We start from the raw sequence: 18873 nt of genomic DNA on the forward strand, positions 1-18873 counted from the left end.
ATAACCAAATCCTTTCTCTCTAGTGCTCAGAGCACGAAAGTTTTCTGCTGTCTTTGGAAACATGTCTGCAAACAGCTTGAAGGAGTCATGGCCCAAGGGCTCGCCGTCAACGGCAATGTCGAAGAACACGGTGGGGTTGACCATGGCTGATACTACAAGGCTCCAGGTGGCGTTGGCATCTGCAAAGCCAAGGTCATATTCTTGAACTGTGCCCTGCTCTTAATTCATAATTAGCAATGACACAAAGAGGTCACTGCCATCAAAAGACAAGACTAATGTTACAGTTGCACCAAGAGGCACTGCACACCACACAGGTCATAAGAAACCTTATTACATACAGAGACCAGAAAGCAGAAAGAGAAAAGAAAGTAACTGGGACTATATGTTTATAACTAAAGTGGCAGAGAATGATGCAGTAGAGATATCGCCAATGGGCAGGAAGGAAAAACACATTTCAGTGTTTGTACTTGGGGTTTTTTAAATTATGCTTTAAGTTCTGGGGTACATGTGCCGGTTTGTTACATAGGTATACACATGCCATGGTGGTTTGCTGCACCCATCCCCCCGCCACCCGTCATCTACATTAGGTATTTCTCCTAATGTTATCCCTCCCCTCCCCCCCCCAACAGGCCCTGGTGTGTGATGTTCCCCTCATCCTTCCTTGTGTCCATGTGTTCTCATTGTTCAACACTCACTTATGAATGAGAACATGCGGTGTTTGGTTTTCTGTTCTTGTGTCAGTTTGCTGAGAATGATGATTTCTAGTTTCATCCATGTCCCTGCAAAGGACATGAACTCATCCCCCCTTTTTTTTTTTTAACCTTCTAAGGAATCCAGAAGCAGAACTCATCCTTTTTATGGCTGCATAGTATTCCATGGTGTATATGTACCATATTTTCTTTATCCAGTCTATCATTGATGGGCACTTGGGTTCCAAGTCTTTGCTATTGTAAACAGTGCCACAATAAATATACATGTGCATGTGTCTATAATAGAATGATGGGGATTTTATATAGAGTTTCATGCACTTGAGTAAGTGACTTGCAAGAAAAAAGTAAACAACTTAGGTTCTATTAGTTTGACTCTGCGATTAACGAATATCAAACAGACAAATACAGAATCTAAGAAAACACAGAACAGTTCTGTATACACATAGCAACTGGGAAACCTATTCCCAGTGTGTCCCATGCACCTGCCATTGATCTGAAACCCAGTACATATGTGCTCACTGAACATTTACTAGAGAAGTAAATACACATCATCACACAGCTTCTCTATTCATTTTTATCTGTGGCAAGTCTTTCACTTTATCATCTGAACTTATCCCTCTAAGCAGTTAATAAGCAATGGTTTCAAGTATGTGAAAATAATTCAAGTCCCTGTGCAAAACACGGTTGTAAACACAGGTGCAATTTTGAATCACTTCTGAGAAAGAAGATAACATCATGGAATTCCACACCTTTTCTTGAGTATAACATGTGTTATGCGGCCGGGTGTGGTGGCTCACGCCTGTAATCCAAGCACTTTGGAGGCCAAGGCGGGTGGATCACCTGAGGTCGGGAGTTCAAGACTAGCCTGACCAACATGGTGAAACCCTGTCTTAAAAAAAAAAAAAAAAAAAAAAGTGTATATGCTTCAATTATGAAAATGGTAGACAGTGTCCTGTCTGGAAATGGCATGTGTCAGCTGCTCTTGAGAAATATAAATAAAATTTGGAGCACCCCCTAACTGACTGAATGGATGCCCTCTTGGCCATGAGAACCCTAGAGTAACTTTGGAAGCTGAACTCACCACTATATAGGAATAGGAAATCAGACACACCTCATTATATCCCCTACCTCACTACAATCACTAGGTTTTCTTCCTTAACGGCTAAATAGAAATCAGCCTTTTCAGAAGACTACCAGCTTATCTTTCAAGGTACAGAACAGAGAGAAGATGAGAGTATCTATTCCTTCATCCTTCCCTGAGACATCTGCTTTTTCTGTTCCCTTTTCGTCTCACATGTTCACTCTATCTTATGTAAAATGTAGATTTACTGGGCAGTAACTAAAGTGTCACATGTATGTAATCATTTGTCTCATTGCCAACCCCTCTTCCTTTTTAAGGAAAATGTATAATAAATACTAAACCTCCTAAGAAGTTCTTTGAAAACATCAGCCACAGACACTTCTGTGACTTACATTTTCTGGATGTGCCCTTAGGCTGGTCCAATAAACCTCCATGATTTGTGACTTATGCCTCAATCACTCATTTTGGCTGTCACTCTCATTTTCAGATAAGATTGTGATTCTTGGGCGCGGTGGCTCACGCCTATAATCCCAGCACTTTGGGAGGCCGAGGCAGGTGGATCACGAGGTCAAGAGATCGAGACCATCCTGGTCAACAAGGTGAAACCCCGTCTCTACTAAAAAATACAAAAATTAGCTGGGCATGGTGGCACACGCCTGTAGTCCCAGCTATTCGGGAGGCTCAGGCAGGAGAACTGCTTGAACCCAGGAGGCAGAGGTTGCGGTGAGCCAAGATTGCGCCATTGCACTCCAGCCTGGGTAACAAGAGCGAAACTCCGTCTCAAAAAAAAAAAAGATTGTGATTCTTCAAATAAATGGAAAATATCTCAGATATGAATAAGTATTATTAGAATAAAAGCATTGCACCCTTGGTAGGAACACAATCACTGACTCTACAGTCAGGTAAGATGTCTTCTCTTTGATCCAGAGATATAGCTTCACCCTTTCAGTATACTTCAGTGTCTCCTGCCATCCTTCCTATAAATTTCAGTCCATAGCCCTGTGTAGTCTTCCTTTTTTCTTCTGGACCAAATATATTGAAGCTTACTAAACAGACTCAAAAGCGTAACTGTATGTGTATTTGAAAAGCAACAATATGGCTGACAGGCATGAGTAGAGACAGAATGCCTTTTTGGTATGGTGTGTCTCTTTGGACAGGTAGTCATTGGAAGTAGCTGTGCTTAATAGAGTCTTAAATAACAAGTTGCTAACATTTCTGTAAATATCCTACACTATAATCCAAGAAAATATCCGTATGTCACCTTTAAGAGCAAGCCAAGCCCCGTCCTGTCTTTGGACTCGGGGACTCCGTTTCCCAGCTCACCTTAAAACGCCACTGGGTCTTTATCTGCCATTTAAGGACTGACCAACGCTCCTAAGGCAAGTCAGGGAGCAGTGTCAAAACTTCATAACCCAGAAAACACTGCAGCTGTGGGCGGTGCGACTTATCCAATGAAAGGGACGTTTGCGTGCGTGCGTGCGTATGCGTGCGCACTGTCGGAGGGCGGGGCTTCCGCCGTCCTCCTGGACGTGGTCATTTTGGTCCTCTCTGGTGTTTTCACTGGCTCCGGCCTATGGCGCTCTCTGATGTCACCGAAGTGACGGAGCGGGAAAGCGCGAGAAACGGCTTGGTTCCCACCCCGCAGAGAGGGGAGTGACGTTCAGCTGACAGGGACTGGGGTCAGCGCGTCCTTGTCTTGCCTTTGTCGCCCCCGCCCCGCTATTCCCTGACTGGACTGGCGGAGGCCTTGCCGATGAACCTGACTGAGGTGGGTGTCCTGTCCCAGCCCCCACTGCCCAACTCTTCCTCCCAGTGCTGAAGCCCACAGAGCGGGCCCTGCAGGTCAGGCCCCTTGTCCCGAAGAGGGGGGCGTTCCTGTGTGGGGCCCCCGTGTCAGCCTGTTTGATGCGGTCTCAGAGCTCCCGTTGGGGACCTCAGGTTCCGGGAATGGAGGCGCTGCCGAATGGGCTGTGTCGGGGCGCCGGGAGTGTGTGTTGTTTCTGCGGGAAAGAGTGTTTTATGAATCTCACTTGGAATGGCAACCTGAGCAGCCCGTAACCATGGAAAGTTGTCAAGGGAGGGACAGTGGAGGGGGCACATCCAGAGTTAGAAGTCTCACGTTAGGAAAAACGGGTTGAGAATGGACCCAGGGAGACCGGCGAAAAGGCCCTGAGGCCACTGCAGTAGACCCAGGGAAATTATGGTTGGGGCTGGACCAGTGACAGTAGAGGGAGATATGATGGGATTCTTCACAGGCCTGAAAGATGGGGCCGGTAGGTTTTCCTGGTGCTTCAATTGTCTAAACAAAGGCAGTGAAGAACCATTTCAAGTGTTGGTTTTGATTTTTGTTTTCTGTTTGAACGTTTGAACGTTTGAAAGGATGGAATTGGGGAAGTCCGCACAAAAAGCAGATTTCCGGGAGAAGATCACAGGTTGGATTTTGGACATGGCGATTCTCAAATGTCTCAAGATGGATATGTCACACAGGCAGGAAGTCATAAAGGTGTGAAGTCTGAGGAAGGGGGTTGGGCTGGAGATATCAAAGGGATGGAGGGCGTGGGCTGGGCCAGTGCATGGTCTGAGGATCAGATTGAGTAGGGAGGTCTCTGGTTTTTTTTTCTGTTTTTGTGTAAATTTAAGGAGTCAGGTGCAGTTTTGTTATCTGGATATATTGCGTAGTGGTGAAGTCTGGGTTCTTTTTTTTTTTTTTTTTGAGACGGAATTTCGCTCTTGTTACCCAGGCTGGAGTGCAATGGCGCGATCTCCGCTCACCGCAACCTCCGCCTCCTGGGTTCAAGCAATTATCCTGCCTCAGCCTCCCGAGTAGCTGGGATTACAGGCGCCCACCACCATGCCCGGCTAATTTTTGTATTTTTTTTTTTTTTTTTTTTGAGACGGAGTTTCGCTCTTGTTACCCAGGCTGGAGTGCAATGGCGCGATCTCGGCTCACCGCAACCTCCGCCTCCTGGGTTCAGGCAATTCTCCTGCCTCAGCCTCCTGAGTAGCTGGGATTACAGGCATGCGCCACCATGCCCAGCTAATTTTTTGTATTTTTAGTAGAGACAGGGTTTCACCATGTTGACCAGGATGGTCTCGGTCTCTTGACCTCGTGATCCACCCGCCTCGGCCTCCCAAAGTGCTGGGATTACAGGCGTGAGCCACCGCGCCCTGCCGAAATCTGGGTTTTTAATGTATCCATCGCCTGAATAATGTACATTGTACCCATTAAATAATTTCTCATCACTCATCTTCGTCTCAGCCTTCCACTTGTTTGGAGTCTTCAATGTCTGTCGTTCCACACTCTGTGTCCGTGTATACTCATTATTTAGCTCCCACTTATAAGTGAGAACATTCAGTATTTGACTTTGAGTTTTTGAGTTCTTTCATTTAATAAAGGCCTCCAGCTCCATCTACATTGCTGCAAAAGACAGAGTTTCGTTTTTTGGTTTTTTTTTGTGTGTGGCCCAGTGATATTACCTTGAGTATATATAGACCACATTTTCTTTATGCAGTCATACATTAATGGACGCTTAGGTTGATTCCCTATCTTTGCTGTTGTGAATAGTGCTGTGATAAAAAGACATGTATGTTTTTTATGTAATGATTTCCTTTGGGTAGATGCCCAGTAGTGGTATTGCTGGATTTAATGTTAGTTCCATTTTCAGTTATTTGAAAAATCTTCATACTGTTTTCCATTGAGGTTGTACTTATTTACATTCTCACCAAGGGTGTAAGCTTTTTCTTTTCCCCATATCCTGGGCAACATCGGTTATTTTTTGACATTTTAATGGTAGCCATTCTGACTGGTATAAGGAGATACTGTGGTTTTAATTTGAATTTGTCTGATGATTAATGATGTTGAGCATTTTTTTTTTTTTTTTTTTGAGCTGGAGTTTCGCTCTTGTTACCTAGGCTGGAGTGCAATGGCGCGATCTCGGCTCACCGCAACCTCCGCCTCCTGGGTTCAAGCAATTCTCCTGCCTCAGCCTCCCGAGTACCTGGGACTACAGGCACGTGCCACCATGGCCAGCTAATTTTTGTATTTTTCGTAAAGATGGGGTTTTACCATGTTGACCAGGATGGTCTCGATCTCTTGACCTCGTGATCCACCTGCCTTGGCCTCCCAAAGTGCTGGGATTATAGGCGTGAGCCACCGCGCCTGGCCCTGTTGAGCATTTTTTATATGCCTGTTTGCCATTTATATGTCTTCTTTTGAAAAATGTCTATTCATGTCCTGTGCTTACAGTTCATGAGATTTTGTTGTTGTTTTGTTACGTTTTGTTTGTTTGTTGTTGAGTTCTTTGTAAATTCTGGATATTAGTACCCTGTCAGATACATAGTTTGTAAATATTTTGTCCCATTTTTCAGGTTGTGCATTCACTTGGTTGATTATTCTTTTTGCTATGCAGAAGCTATTCAGTTTAATTAGGTCCTGTCTGTCTACTTCTGTTTATGTCGTTAGTGCTTTTGAAGTCTGGTTATGCATGAATTTTTTGCCTCGACAAATGTCCAGAAGAGGTTTCCCTGGGTTTTCTTTTAGTATTTTTGGTTTCGGGCCCTACATTTACATCTTTAATTCATCTTGAGTTGATTTTTGTATATGGCAAGTTAAATTGGTCCAGATTCATTCTACCTCATATGGCAATCCAGTTCTCCCAGTACCTTTTGTTAAAAAGAATGTCCTTTCCCTAGTGTATGTATTTGTTCTTTCTCAAAGATCAGTTGGCTGTAGGCATATGACTTTATTTCTAGTATCTTTATTCTGTTCCATTGATCTATGTGTCTGTTTCTGCAGTCAAATGCTCTACCACTGAGCTATACCCCCTGTGTGTCTATTTCTACACCCTTGCCATGCTGTTTTGGTTACTACAGACTTATAGTGTAATTTGAAGTCAGATGGACTTAATTTGAGGGAAATCTTGAGATTGTCATTTCCGATGGGCTATGTGATGAGAGAGCTGAGACTTGGGGGCCAGACCATTGGTGGCTCCACAAACATCATACTCTGAAAGTCACAGACCTGCCATAACAGGAATTCTGGATTGCGTCTGTAAAAAGGGAGGCCTGGCCTGGGTAAGCAGATAGCCTGGCATGGAGGCTGAGGTGTGAGGTGGTTTCGATTCTGCACCTGCAGACTTGGTTGACCCTCAGGGCCACTCTCTGTTGAACAAGAGAAATGTTATTGAGGCTGGTGGAGCAGCTGGGTTCCAGACCGGAGCACTGCTTTTTACCCTTCGCTACATGTCAGGACAAGAGGGGATGATCTACTGCTCCAGCCAAGGTCTTCTGACAAGCTCACTTCAGAAGATTATGGAGCAGGCAGGCCTGGTTGCAGAAGGAACCAGTACCTGACCTGTCTACTCCTCCCCTCTCTGTAACTCATTAACTTAATGATGTATAAAACAGATATTGATGTAAACCCTAATTAGACAATATCTTTCTAAGTGTGTGCAAACAGGTAGGGAGTTCATACTGAAGTCATTGAGTTAAATTTCTAAAAGTGGTTCATAATTGGTTTGATGTTAACTTATCTCTGTTTGCCTTCCATGGAAAAATTTAAAATCACATTCTCTAAAATTTTAAGCTAAAAGCATACATGAAAATTTCAAAACCCCACTATTTCATTTGCATTGAAAACTATACAAAACCATTAATTCTTGGACCATTGTAGCTGATACGTTGTATGTGCTACTGATGTTTGATACCAATGTGAGCCCTATAAGGGGTTAGCTATTACACTCTATTTATAGATGGGAGCACTGAAGCTCAGGTGGGTCAGTTCTTTTCCATGGTCACAGAGCTACAGCACTGAGGCCTAAGGAGCTTTATTCAGTGAATTGAGATTGGTTTGCTCCCAGGCAGGGCAGAGGAGGTAGTGGTCCATCTCAGCCTGTAGGATCCTTCCATGGCTGTCCATTTCTCATGGCCTTTCTCTTCCCTCAGGGTCCCCTGGCTGGCAGAAATGGACCCTGCACAGGTGAGTAGAGTGTTTCCTACCACCCACCCTGGTTATCTCGTGTGTGTGTGTGTATATTTTTTTTTTTTGAGACAAAGTTTTACTTTTGTTGCCCAGGCTGGCGTGCAATAGCGCAATCTCGGCTCCCCACAACCTCCGCCTTCCGGGTTCAAGTGATTCTCTTGCCTCAGCCTTCCCAGGTAGCTGGGATTACAGGCATGCGCCACCATGCCCGGCTCTTTTTGTATTTTTAGTAGAGACGGGATTTCTCCATGTTGGTCAGGCTTTTCTCAAACTCCCAACCTCAGGTGATCTACCCATCTTGGCCCCCCAAAGTGCTGGGATTACAGGGATGAGCCACCATGCCCGGCCTCTCATATGGTTTTGGCAGGTGTCAAAATCTCTTTCCCTGTCTTTTACGTCTGAAGACTGGGTGGTTTCACCAGTTCCGGTGTTATAACTTGGGTGCTGGGTTACATGGACTGGTCCCCATTTTTGAGAATTGATCAGATAAGATATGTTAGGGCGTTTTAGGTACAGGATTCAGAATGTTTCAATTCTTGGAGGAGAGACTGAGCTGGCTTTTTAGGGAACTGCAAGTGTCTGTCATATCTGGTAGGAATAGGGAACAGAGTGGGTAGTGGCTAGAGACACACCAAACATCAGGCCTGGAATGACAGCCTAGGTCCTGGGTCTCTAAGGGAGGTGGTAGATGAGGGGAAGATTTGAAGAAGAGGGCAGTGACAAGACCCTAGTTTAAGGGACTTCCTTTGACTTGTGAGTGGAGGACAGACTGTAGAATAGAGGGTAATGGCAGGGAGATCTGAGAGGATGTTCTTGCAGCAGTCTAGGTGGATGTTGCTGATGGATTGTCAAGAGTAGCAATGTTTTGAATTGGAGCTGCCCACATTTTATGATGTAGTGAGTGAGAGAGCTGGGGAGGTGGGATGGAAGGGGAATCAGGAGTAGCCCCACGGTTTTTGTTTGGAAGCATAGATGCTCCATTGGCTAAGATGGGGGAAGTCAAGGAATTTTCAGAGTGAATATGAGGATTCAGTGTTTGTTCAGATCACAGATGTCTCAGAGACTCCTGGTGGAGGAATTCAGGTTGGAGACATCCATACCATGGTAGCTATCGTATGGGCCAGGATGAAGCCATGGATTCAGTTTAAGTGACAGCATCTCTAGGTTTTGGTGGCAGTGCTGTTCGAAGATAGAGAATTGGGCTGGGCACGGTGGCTCACGCCCATAATCCGAGCACTTTGGGAGGCCGAGGCGGGTGGATCACCTGAGGTGAGGAGTTCAAGACCAGCCTGACCAACATGGTGGAATCCTGTCTCTTCTAAAAATACAACAAAAATTAGCTAGGTGTGGTGGTGTGTGCCTGTAATCCCAGCTACTCAGGAGGCTGAGGTAGGAAAATTGCTTGAATCTGGGAGGCAGAGGTTGCAGTGAGCCAATATTGTGCCATTGCACTCCAGACTGGGCAACAAGAGTGAAACTCTGAGTCAGAAAATAAAAAAGAAGATAGAGAATTGGAATGGGGCATGAGAACTGGGTCTCTTACTGGGTACCTGTGTGGTGGTGGAGGAGTCACTAGACAAATGAGGGAATGGAGTGTTAGTGGGGATGAGAGTGTGTAAGACGGTGGGGTATAGAAGTGAGGAAGGCTTTGGAAGCAGAGTGGACATGATAGGGTTGCTGAAGGGGATAATGGGGTGAGGTTGAAGAGTTGGTGTGAGATGAGGATGGGAGTTATATTAGTCCATTTCCATACTGCTATAAAGAACTACCTGAGACTGAGTAATTTGTGAAGAAAAGAGATTTAATTGCCTCACAGTTCTTCAGGCTTAACAGGAAGCATAACTGGGAGGCCTCTGGCAGAAGGTGAAGGGGAAGCAGGTACATCTTCCCATGTGGAGCAGGACAGAGGGAAAGAATGAAGGGGGAAGAGCCACACACTTTTAAACAACCAGATCTCGTGAGAACTTACTATCATGAGAAAGGCAAGGGGAACATATGCCCTCATGACCCAGTCACCTAACAGCAGGTCCCTCCCCTGACACATGGGGATTACAATTCACCCTGAGATTTGGGTGGACACAGAGCAAACCCTGTCAGGAGTGGAGGAGTGGAGGTCAGGGCAGTTGGGCTGGGAATGAGGCTTTGGTGGAGAGTGATTTTCCTGACTGCTTATGGGACAGAGTATGCCATGAGGCAGGAGACAGCTGAGAGTATGTGAAGTCCTCACATGGTTTGGGCAGCTGACAGTGAAGTGAGAAACAGGGCCATGCGGGGAAACCTTCAAAGCAGGGCTTTGGGCTGCCCCTGGTGCTGGGGACTTCAGTGTTCTGGGGCAGGACTGGGAGTTAATTGGATGCTGAGTGTATTTGCCGTGCACCATCTGGTTTCCGTGTGCAGAGTGGCCCGTTAGGAGGTGAAGGAAATGCCTATGGTGTTGACCGGGAGGTTTCTGTGGAATTTACAGGAGTGTAGGTGTGAGAGATGTGATTGGAGTGCTATCCAAAGAGTGATATGCAGGCAGGAGGAGTGTGAATGGATGGCCCCAGGCCCTGGCCCTGGTAGCTTAAGGGAGGGGGATGAGTCTGAGTTTGGTTGTCTTGGGAGGCAAGATCTGAGTGACTCCATGGAAACCAGCTGGCAGGAGACGATGGATATCCCCATGGGAGGCCCACATTCTAGAGGGTGCTTTTCTGCCTTGTCCTTCACCTGTTTTCCTGTGTGCTGGACACAGTGGCCAATGGAAATGTGGAGAGAAAAGTCACTCGTGCCACCTGGGTGTGGTGTCTCTTCCACATTGGGAGGGTGTGGAGACTGAGCGAGGAAAGGAGGTGTAGGGGAGAGCGATGAGATCCTGGAGAGAGAGAAATATAGCAGTGATTATACGCATTAGGGTTTTAATTTATGGATGTGAGTGAGTGATGCCAGGGACAGGCCAATGACTGAAAGAAGATATTCATTCCTTACATTTCCCTAAGGAGGGTGCACACCACATAACACAGGGCCACATGGTGAAGCGCCAGATTTGGTCAGCAGGAACATTGGAGTGAGGGGAAAGTTTAGTTTAACCCACAGATACTATTGAGGTTTCCATGGGAAACAAGGCAGGGCTGGGTGACAGGATAGTTTGGCTAGTTTAAGTAATTCCAGGATACCTGGGCTACTGGGACTGTCCCTACCTGTGCAGTACCTGGATTGATTTAGAGCTCGGGAAATATTGGCTTGGTTTGAGAAAGATACAAAGATGGTTTAGAATATAGCCCAGGATGGTAGGGAAGATTGGAAACACATTTGGCTGTTATTTTGGCCCTGTGTTTAGTGAATGGTGAATATAAGTAGAAAATAAATATAGAACTTAAGTAAATACAGCTTGAAAAGAAGCTGCTCACGTATTCATCTTTCCCATTTTGGCAGGACCGTGTGGTCTTTGAGGACGTGGCCATATATTTCTCCCAGGAGGAGTGGGGGCACCTTGATGAGGCTCAGAGATTGCTGTACCGCGATGTGATGCTGGAGAATTTGGCCCTTTTGTCCTCACTAGGTAAGGCCCTCACACTTGCCCAGTGTCCTGGGTTGGGTTGTGTTATCCCTTTTTAGCCACAGGCAGCTCTGCGTTTCCTACAGTGAGACCATGGGTGCTGCTGCTTTTCCCGATTTCTTGGCATATATGCTGTGGGAGGCAGGGCTGGGTTGTGTGTGTTCTATACCCCCTTTTTCCTCACATCCCCATCCCTACTGCTCTGGGGCTTACAAGAAAGGGCTCAGGAGCCAGAAATGTTGAATTTGGCATAGAGACCGCACCAGCCTTGTCTGTCTCAGGTCCAAACACATGAGACTGCTGTTCTCTTGTCCTCTTGCTCTCACTGATATTTCTTGCTGCCTTCCTCTGCTTAGAATTTCAGTCACTGTCCTGGTCACTAAGTTAGGGACTACTGAGTTGATTGTGCAGGAGGCAGGACTCTTCTGTGAAGTTCTTATGATTATAGAGTGTGAGATTGCCATGGGCTTGATCACTCTGGGTGTGTGCTCTTTACTGTTTCTCTCTTTCTTTCCCCTAGAGAGGGCCCTAGGTGCCGGAGAGGGTAGATACTACTTCAACAATGGCATTAGAGGCTCAGGGACATGGCCCAGGTGCCTGGGATTTGGGAAGAGGGCTGATGTCACAGCTGGGGTCAAATCACCCTTGGAACCTGTACTGTTGTCTGTTGCCAGGGCCAGTTGCCACACCGTATTTCTATCTTTTCTTCCCCATGATCATTTCTAGTATGCTTGCTGGCCGCTGCACCTCCAGTGCCCCACAGTCTACACTTCTGGGGCCACCACCCCTCACCCATTCTTTTCCACTGCTCCCTTTGAATGCCTGCCAATGCGTGACCTGTATTTAAGGTGGTGTGAGGTCTGCATGTATCCCTGAACACTAGCTCCTCTGTCACAGTCTGATCTCTGGGTTTGGAGAAAACATCCTATACACTGCTTACCAGTCTCCTGCAACCATGGCCTGTTGATAGCTATTTGCAGAGGAGTGAGTTGGAGATCCTGCCTTTTCTCTCTGTTCCATACCCCTCCCTTGTATGCTTACCATAATCAGGGCTCTTCCATTATGGGCCCTTACCAGGCCCAGCCCTGCATAGTGGGCCCTCTTCTCCCTGGCCTTAATGTCCATGATGTCCCTAATCCCATGGCCTTATTTGTGTGTGTGTGTGTGTGTGTGTGTGTGCCTGAGAGACATTTGTGATGGAGCTGCTTCCTCCCACCAAAGTCACATGCACTTCACCAACATTTCTATTCTGACAGGTTGTTGGCATGGAGCTGAGGATGAGGTGGCACCTTCACAGCAAGATTTTTCTGCAGGAGTGTCAGAGGTTACAACTTCAAAGTCCTGTATGTTCACCCAGAAGGTCCACCCTAGTGAGACATGTGGCCCACCCTTGAAAGACACTCTGTGCCTGGTTGAGCACAATGGAATTCATCCTGAGCAAGACGTATATATTTGTGAGGCAGAGCTTTTTCAGTGCCCAGAGCAGCAAATTGGAGAGAATCTTTCCAGAAGGGACAGTTGGATACCTTCATTTGGGAAGAACCACAGAATTCACATGGCAGAGGAGATCTTCACATTCATGGAGGATTGGAAGGACTTACCAGCCACCTCATGCCTTCTCCAGCAACAGGCCCCTCAAAGCGAGTGGAAGCCATACAGGGACACAGAGGACGGAGAACACTTTCAGACTGGACAAAATGATTACAAATGTAGTGAATGTGGGAGAACCTTCACCTACAGATATTCACTTGTTGAGCACCAGAAAATCCACACGGGAGAAAGATCTTATGAATGTAACGAATGTGGGAAATGTTTTAAGTACAGTGCCAATTTCATGAAACATCAGACAGTTCACACTAGTGAAAGGACTTATGAGTGCAGAGAATGTGGGAAATCATTTATGTACAACTACCGACTCATGAGGCATAAGAGAGTTCACACTGGAGAAAGGCCTTATGAGTGCAACACATGTGGGAAATTCTTTCGGTACAGCTCCACATTCGTCAGACATCAGAGAGTTCACACTGGAGAGAGGCCATATGAGTGTAGGGAATGTGGGAAATTCTTTATGGACAGCTCCACACTCATTAAACATCAGAGAGTTCACACTGGAGAAAGACCTTATAAGTGCAGTGATTGTGGGAAATTTTTTAGGTATATCTCCACACTCATTAGACATCAGAGAATTCACACTGGAGAAAGGCCTTATGAGTGCAGTGTATGTGGGGAATTGTTTAGGTACAACTCCAGCCTTGTTAAACATTGGAGAAATCACACTGGAGAGAGGCCTTATAAATGCAGTGAATGTGGGAAATCATTTAGGTACCACTGCAGACTCATTAGACACCAGAGAGTCCACACGGGAGAAAGGCCTTATGAGTGCAGCGAATGTGGGAAATTCTTTCGTTACAACTCCAACCTCATTAAACATTGGAGAAATCACACTGGAGAAAGGCCTTATGAGTGCAGAGAGTGTGGGAAAGCCTTTAGCCACAAGCATATACTTGTTGAGCACGAGAAAATCCACAGTGGAGAAAGACCTTATGAGTGCAGCGAATGCCAGAAGGCCTTTATTAGAAAGTCTCACCTGGTTCATCACCAGAAAATCCACAGTGAAGAGAGGCTTATGTGCTCCATGAATGTGGGGAATTCTTCAGCTACAACTCCAACCTCATTAAACATCAGAGATTTCACAATGGAGAAAGTTTACCATTGACCGTTGTAATTGGGTAGTAATGTTATTTAAATTCTACCTTTTTATGTAACTAATCTCCAGAACATTTTTCCTCTTGCAAAAAAAGTAAAATGCTGTACCTATTAAAAACAAGTCATTCCCTTTCCTACTCTCCCCAGAAATGTCTCAGCTATATTTCTGTACTCTGTGTCTATGAATTTGGTATCTGTTGGTACCTCATATAGGTGGATTCATACAGTATTTGTCTTTTGAGACTGGCTTATTTCACTTAGGATAAGGTCTTCATGGTTCACCCATGTTGTATGATGTGTCAGAATATCCTTCCTTTTTAGGTGAAATAATATTTTATGGTATGTATATACTCCTTTTATTTATCCGTTCATCTGTTAATGGATGCTTGGGTTACTTCCACCTTTTGAAATAATGCTGCTATGAAGATGAGTATACAAGTGTCTATTCAAGATTCTACTTTTGATTCTTGTTGGGTTTATACTCCAAAATGGTGGTGCTGGATCTTACAGGATTTCTATTTTTAATATTTTTGAGAAAACTTTTTCCATAGTACCTGTGGCATTTTACGTTCCCACTAGCAGTGCACAAGGATTCCAATCTATATACATCCTCACCAACATTGTTCATTTTCTATTTCTGTTCTTTGGGATTTTTTTGTTGTGCCTTTTGTTTTGGATAGCAGGTTTCCTGCTGGATGCAAGGTGGAATCTCAGTGTCTTTCATTTTTATTTTGTGAATGATTAATGATGTTGAGCATCTTTTCATGTGCTTGTTAGGCATTTGTGTATTATTTTAATGGGATTATTTGCTTTTTGTTGTTGAGTTACAGAAATTCTTTATATATTCTGGATATTAACTCCTTAACAAATATATGCTTTTTACATATTACCTCCCAGTCCATAGGTTGCTTTTTTGCTCTGTTGATTGTGTCCTTTGATGAAAGTTTAAATTTTGATGTACTTTTTACTCTGTGTCTTTGGGTTCTGTATTCATGCATCGAACCAACCACAGATCAAAAGTATTTGGAGTATCCATGGATTGTACTGATCATTAATCACAAATATTCGGAAAACAAAAAGGGTAGTTGCATCTGTACTAAACATGAACAGACATTTTTTCTTGTCATTATTCCCTAAATCATATAGTATAATAAATATTTATATAGCATTTACATTGTATTCGGTGTTATAAATAACCTAGAGATAATCTAAAGTATATGGGAAGATGTGTGTAGGTTATATGCAAACACTGTGCCTTTTTATGTGAGGAACCTCTTGAGCATCAGATGATTTTGGTATCCACAGGGGTCCTGGAATCAGTCCCCCACAGACACCAAGGGGTGACTGTAGTCCAGTTTACCTATATTTACCTCTGTTACCTGGGCTTTTGATGTTATATATCAAAAACAAAAACAATATCAAATCCAATGCCAAGCATTTTCCGTATGTTTTATTCTAAGAATTTTATATTTGTAGGTCTTACATTTAGGTCTTGTGTTTTTGTTTTGTTTTGTTTTTCTTTTGGAGACAGAGTCTTGCTCTGTCACCCAGGTTGGAGTGCGGTGGTGCAATCTCAACTCACTGCAATCTCCGCCTCCCAGGTTCAAGCCATTGTCCCATCTCAGCCTCCCAAGTAGCTGGGATTACAAATGTGCGTCACCACACCTGGCTAGTTTTTGTATTTTTAGTAGAGATGGGTTTTTGCCATGTTGGCCAGGCTGGTCTTAAACTTCTGGCCTTCAGTGATCCGCCTGCCTTGGCCTCCCAAAGTGCTGGTATTACAGGCATGAGCTGTAATGCACTGTGCCTGGCTACATTTAGATCTTTAATCTTGGCATTTACATTCTGGCTACATTTAGATCTTTAATCTATGTGGGGTTCATTTTTGCATGTGGTTTAAGGCAGAAGTCCACTTAATGTGGCTATCCAGTTTTCCAAGCACTATTTGTTGAAAAAAATCTTTCCTCTGTTGAGTAGTCTTGGCACTTGTCAAGATCATTTGTCTATATATGCCATGGTTTATATGTGGATTCTCCACCCTGTTGGTCATATGTCTGTCTTTATGTCAGTACCACACATTTTAGGTGTGTGTGAGACTCAGTTTTGAGGACACGGCTAGTCGGCTTTCACACTCCAGACTGCCATATTCCAGCTGAAATTATTCAAATTGGCCAATCCATGGGGAGCATGGAAGACATAGCTAATGCAATCCCCTTGTCTTACCTAAGTTGTCCCTTGCAGCCTCAGGTGGCTGTTACTCTGTCTCACATGCAACCCTCTGTGGGACCCTATCCAGCTTCTCTCATTTTTAGCCATAGGTAATAAATAGTTCTGCTTTTTGTTTATCCAAATGACATTAGGTTGTTTCTTGCTATCAGAAGAACCCAGAAAGGTATTAAGAGTCTAGTGAATGTTGGAAAGTCTTTAGCCATTAGCCTAACCTCATTCCGTGCCGGCAAGTTCACTCTAGGAAAAGATGTGAAGGCAGTGTGATCATTTCTTGTTGATATAATAACTCGGTAGAGCAATGCTTTGGATATTAGCTTTTTCAGGAGAGAGCCAGCAATTGAACCTCATACGTCTAAATACCCACACTGGGGATATCCACCATGTATCTATACTGCCAGATATATGGGAAGATTTTGTGAGCTGTGTTGCACTTTTCAACTTGTCTGGGGACTTTGTCAGAGTTATGCCCCTGCCAACCCTATTTAAAAAGTCATCTCTTGGCCGGTGCAGTGGCTTACACCTGTAATCCCAGCACTTTGGGAGGATGAGGTGGGTGGATCACGATGTCAAGAGATAGAGATCATCCAGGCCAACATGGTGAAACCTCGTCTCTAGTAAAAAATGCAAAAAGTTAGCTGGGTGTGGTGGCATGTGCCTGTAGTTTCAGCTACTCGGGAGGCTGAGGCAGAAGAATTGCTTGAACCCAGGAGGTGGAGGTTGCAGTAAGCCAAGATCGCACTACTGCACTCCACCCTGGTGCCTGGTGACAGAGTGAGACTCTGTCTCAAAAAAAAAAAGTCATCTCTTTTCTACCAACTGGCAAAAAGTCATGGTGTGTAGCACTTTAGTCACATTAAAATGCAGTTATGGCATCATGAATTCTCTAGTTGAAGAATTCACTAGTCATTTGAACACTTTGGGGGCCTCACCTCCTCTCCTATGACTGATTTGGGCGTAGACATCAGCCTTGCACTGAAGACATGGACTGGCTTTGGCAGGCAGATTGCAGAAATTTCCTTTCATCAGGAGAAAGTATTGGTTATTTCACTGATAGTGGTAGGAGGCAGATAAATTCCTAGGCAGACTAAGGACAGGTCCCTGGCGAAACCCAAACTTTAAGCCAAAGACTGTTTAAAGCCTGAAAACTGGGTGCCATTTCCAAGTAGGGTCCATGACTGGAGTGAGAACTTCTCAATGCCTTTTAGCCAATCGAATGGTGCTTTTTTCAGGCCCACCCATGGACCAATCAGTACGCAGGCCCCATTCTGAGCCCATAAAAACCCTGGACCCAGCCACACATTGGGCTACCCACTTTTGGTTCCCTTCCTGTTGTTGAGAGCTTTTCTGCCACTCTATTTAAAGTCACCTGCCTTGCTCACTCTCTAGTGTTTACAAAATGTCTTCCTTTTTGGTCATGGGACAAGAACTCAGAAACCACCAAATGGCAAGTTGTGAAAGGAGCTGTAACATTGTCCCACCTTCCACCAGCCCCAGGCAGCTGCCCCATGTGACAGGAAGCAAATCCTGAATTGTTTATCTGAGTTCTTTGCATTGGTTTTCATATTTCTCTTGTGTCATGTTGAGCTTCTTTAAAATCAACGTTTTCAATTCTTTATCAGATATGGTGAGAATTTTGGGTTTTCTTTTTTTTTTTGGTTAAGATACATTGCTGGAAAAGTATTGTAATTTTGGGGGAGTGTCATGGTTTCTTGCTTTTCTGTTTCCTGTGTTTTTACATTGATTTTTTTGCATGTGTAGTATAATAGTTTATCTTCTATTTTTGAATTTACTTTTGTTTGTGGGGGTTTTGAAGATGTATCAATGGTCTTAATTGAGTAGAGCACTTTAGCTTTACTTCTGAGTGCATGCAGCAGTAAAGTTTTTGTATGATTTCCTTGGCTATAAACAGTTCATGTGGTTTTCTCAAGTGTGTTAGGGTGCACACTGTTAGTTATTAGTGGAGGTTTTGGTAAAGTTGTGCTGGGAACGGGAATGCCAGATGAGCTTATCTTCAGGCTTCAGCAGTACTGGTGGTGAGCTAAGTATGTCTATGCTTGTGCTTTGTGGTGATGAATGTTGGTACCTGTGTTGGCAGTTCTAAGCACGCTGATTCTTGGGCTTCTTATTGGCTCCCTTAGATGCTGATTGTGATAGCAGTGTACCAAGCATGTGAATGCACCCTTGGATCCCTGCGCTGCTGGTGTGGCAGCCGTGATGGTGATGAGGCAATGATGCCATACTCTTCTGGGTCTCGTGGCTGGCCTACAGAGCCCACTGCAACCACTCTTTGCCTAACTACATAATCATCATTAATAGTTTCAGTAATAGCCATTTCACAAGAGTTATTCAGAGACAATTTCAACTCCCTGTGCAGACACTGTTGATACAATTGCAGGTGAAATGATAAATCACTTTCCAGTAAGTAGATGAGATCATGCATTCCCAAACCTTTAACTCAGGGGTTTGACTGGTAGAAGGCCACACACTATCCTGGCAGATAATGGTACATAAGTCATTTTTCCTTTTCAGTTAGGTTTCAGTTTCTTAAAATAAGTGGGAAATATCTCAGATATGAAGTAATAAGTATCGTGAATAAAGTGTTGCTGGGTAGGCTGAAAGACAATCACTGATT

The 18873-nt window shown here is 44.5% G+C and overlaps 1 protein-coding gene across 1 annotated transcript; it reads left to right on the plus strand.

Moving 5' to 3' along the window:
• Positions 1-3333: 3333 nt before the first annotated feature.
• ZNF548 (zinc finger protein 548) lies at positions 3334-15180 on the plus strand. Its single transcript, XM_021668157.2, is given in 5 exon segments — positions 3334-3559; positions 7735-7745; positions 7747-7768; positions 11183-11309; positions 12563-15180. Coding segments are annotated over 5 exon segments (1635 nt in total). The 5' UTR covers positions 3334-3544; the 3' UTR covers positions 14023-15180.
• The last annotated feature ends 3693 nt before the right edge of the window (positions 15181-18873 follow it).

The sequence above is a fragment of the Aotus nancymaae genome, unplaced genomic scaffold, assembly GCF_030222135.1.
Source record: "Aotus nancymaae isolate 86718 unplaced genomic scaffold, 86718_ANA_hifiasm-v0.15.2.pri h1tg000069l, whole genome shotgun sequence".
Classification (NCBI taxonomy): domain Eukaryota; kingdom Metazoa; phylum Chordata; class Mammalia; order Primates; family Aotidae; genus Aotus; species Aotus nancymaae.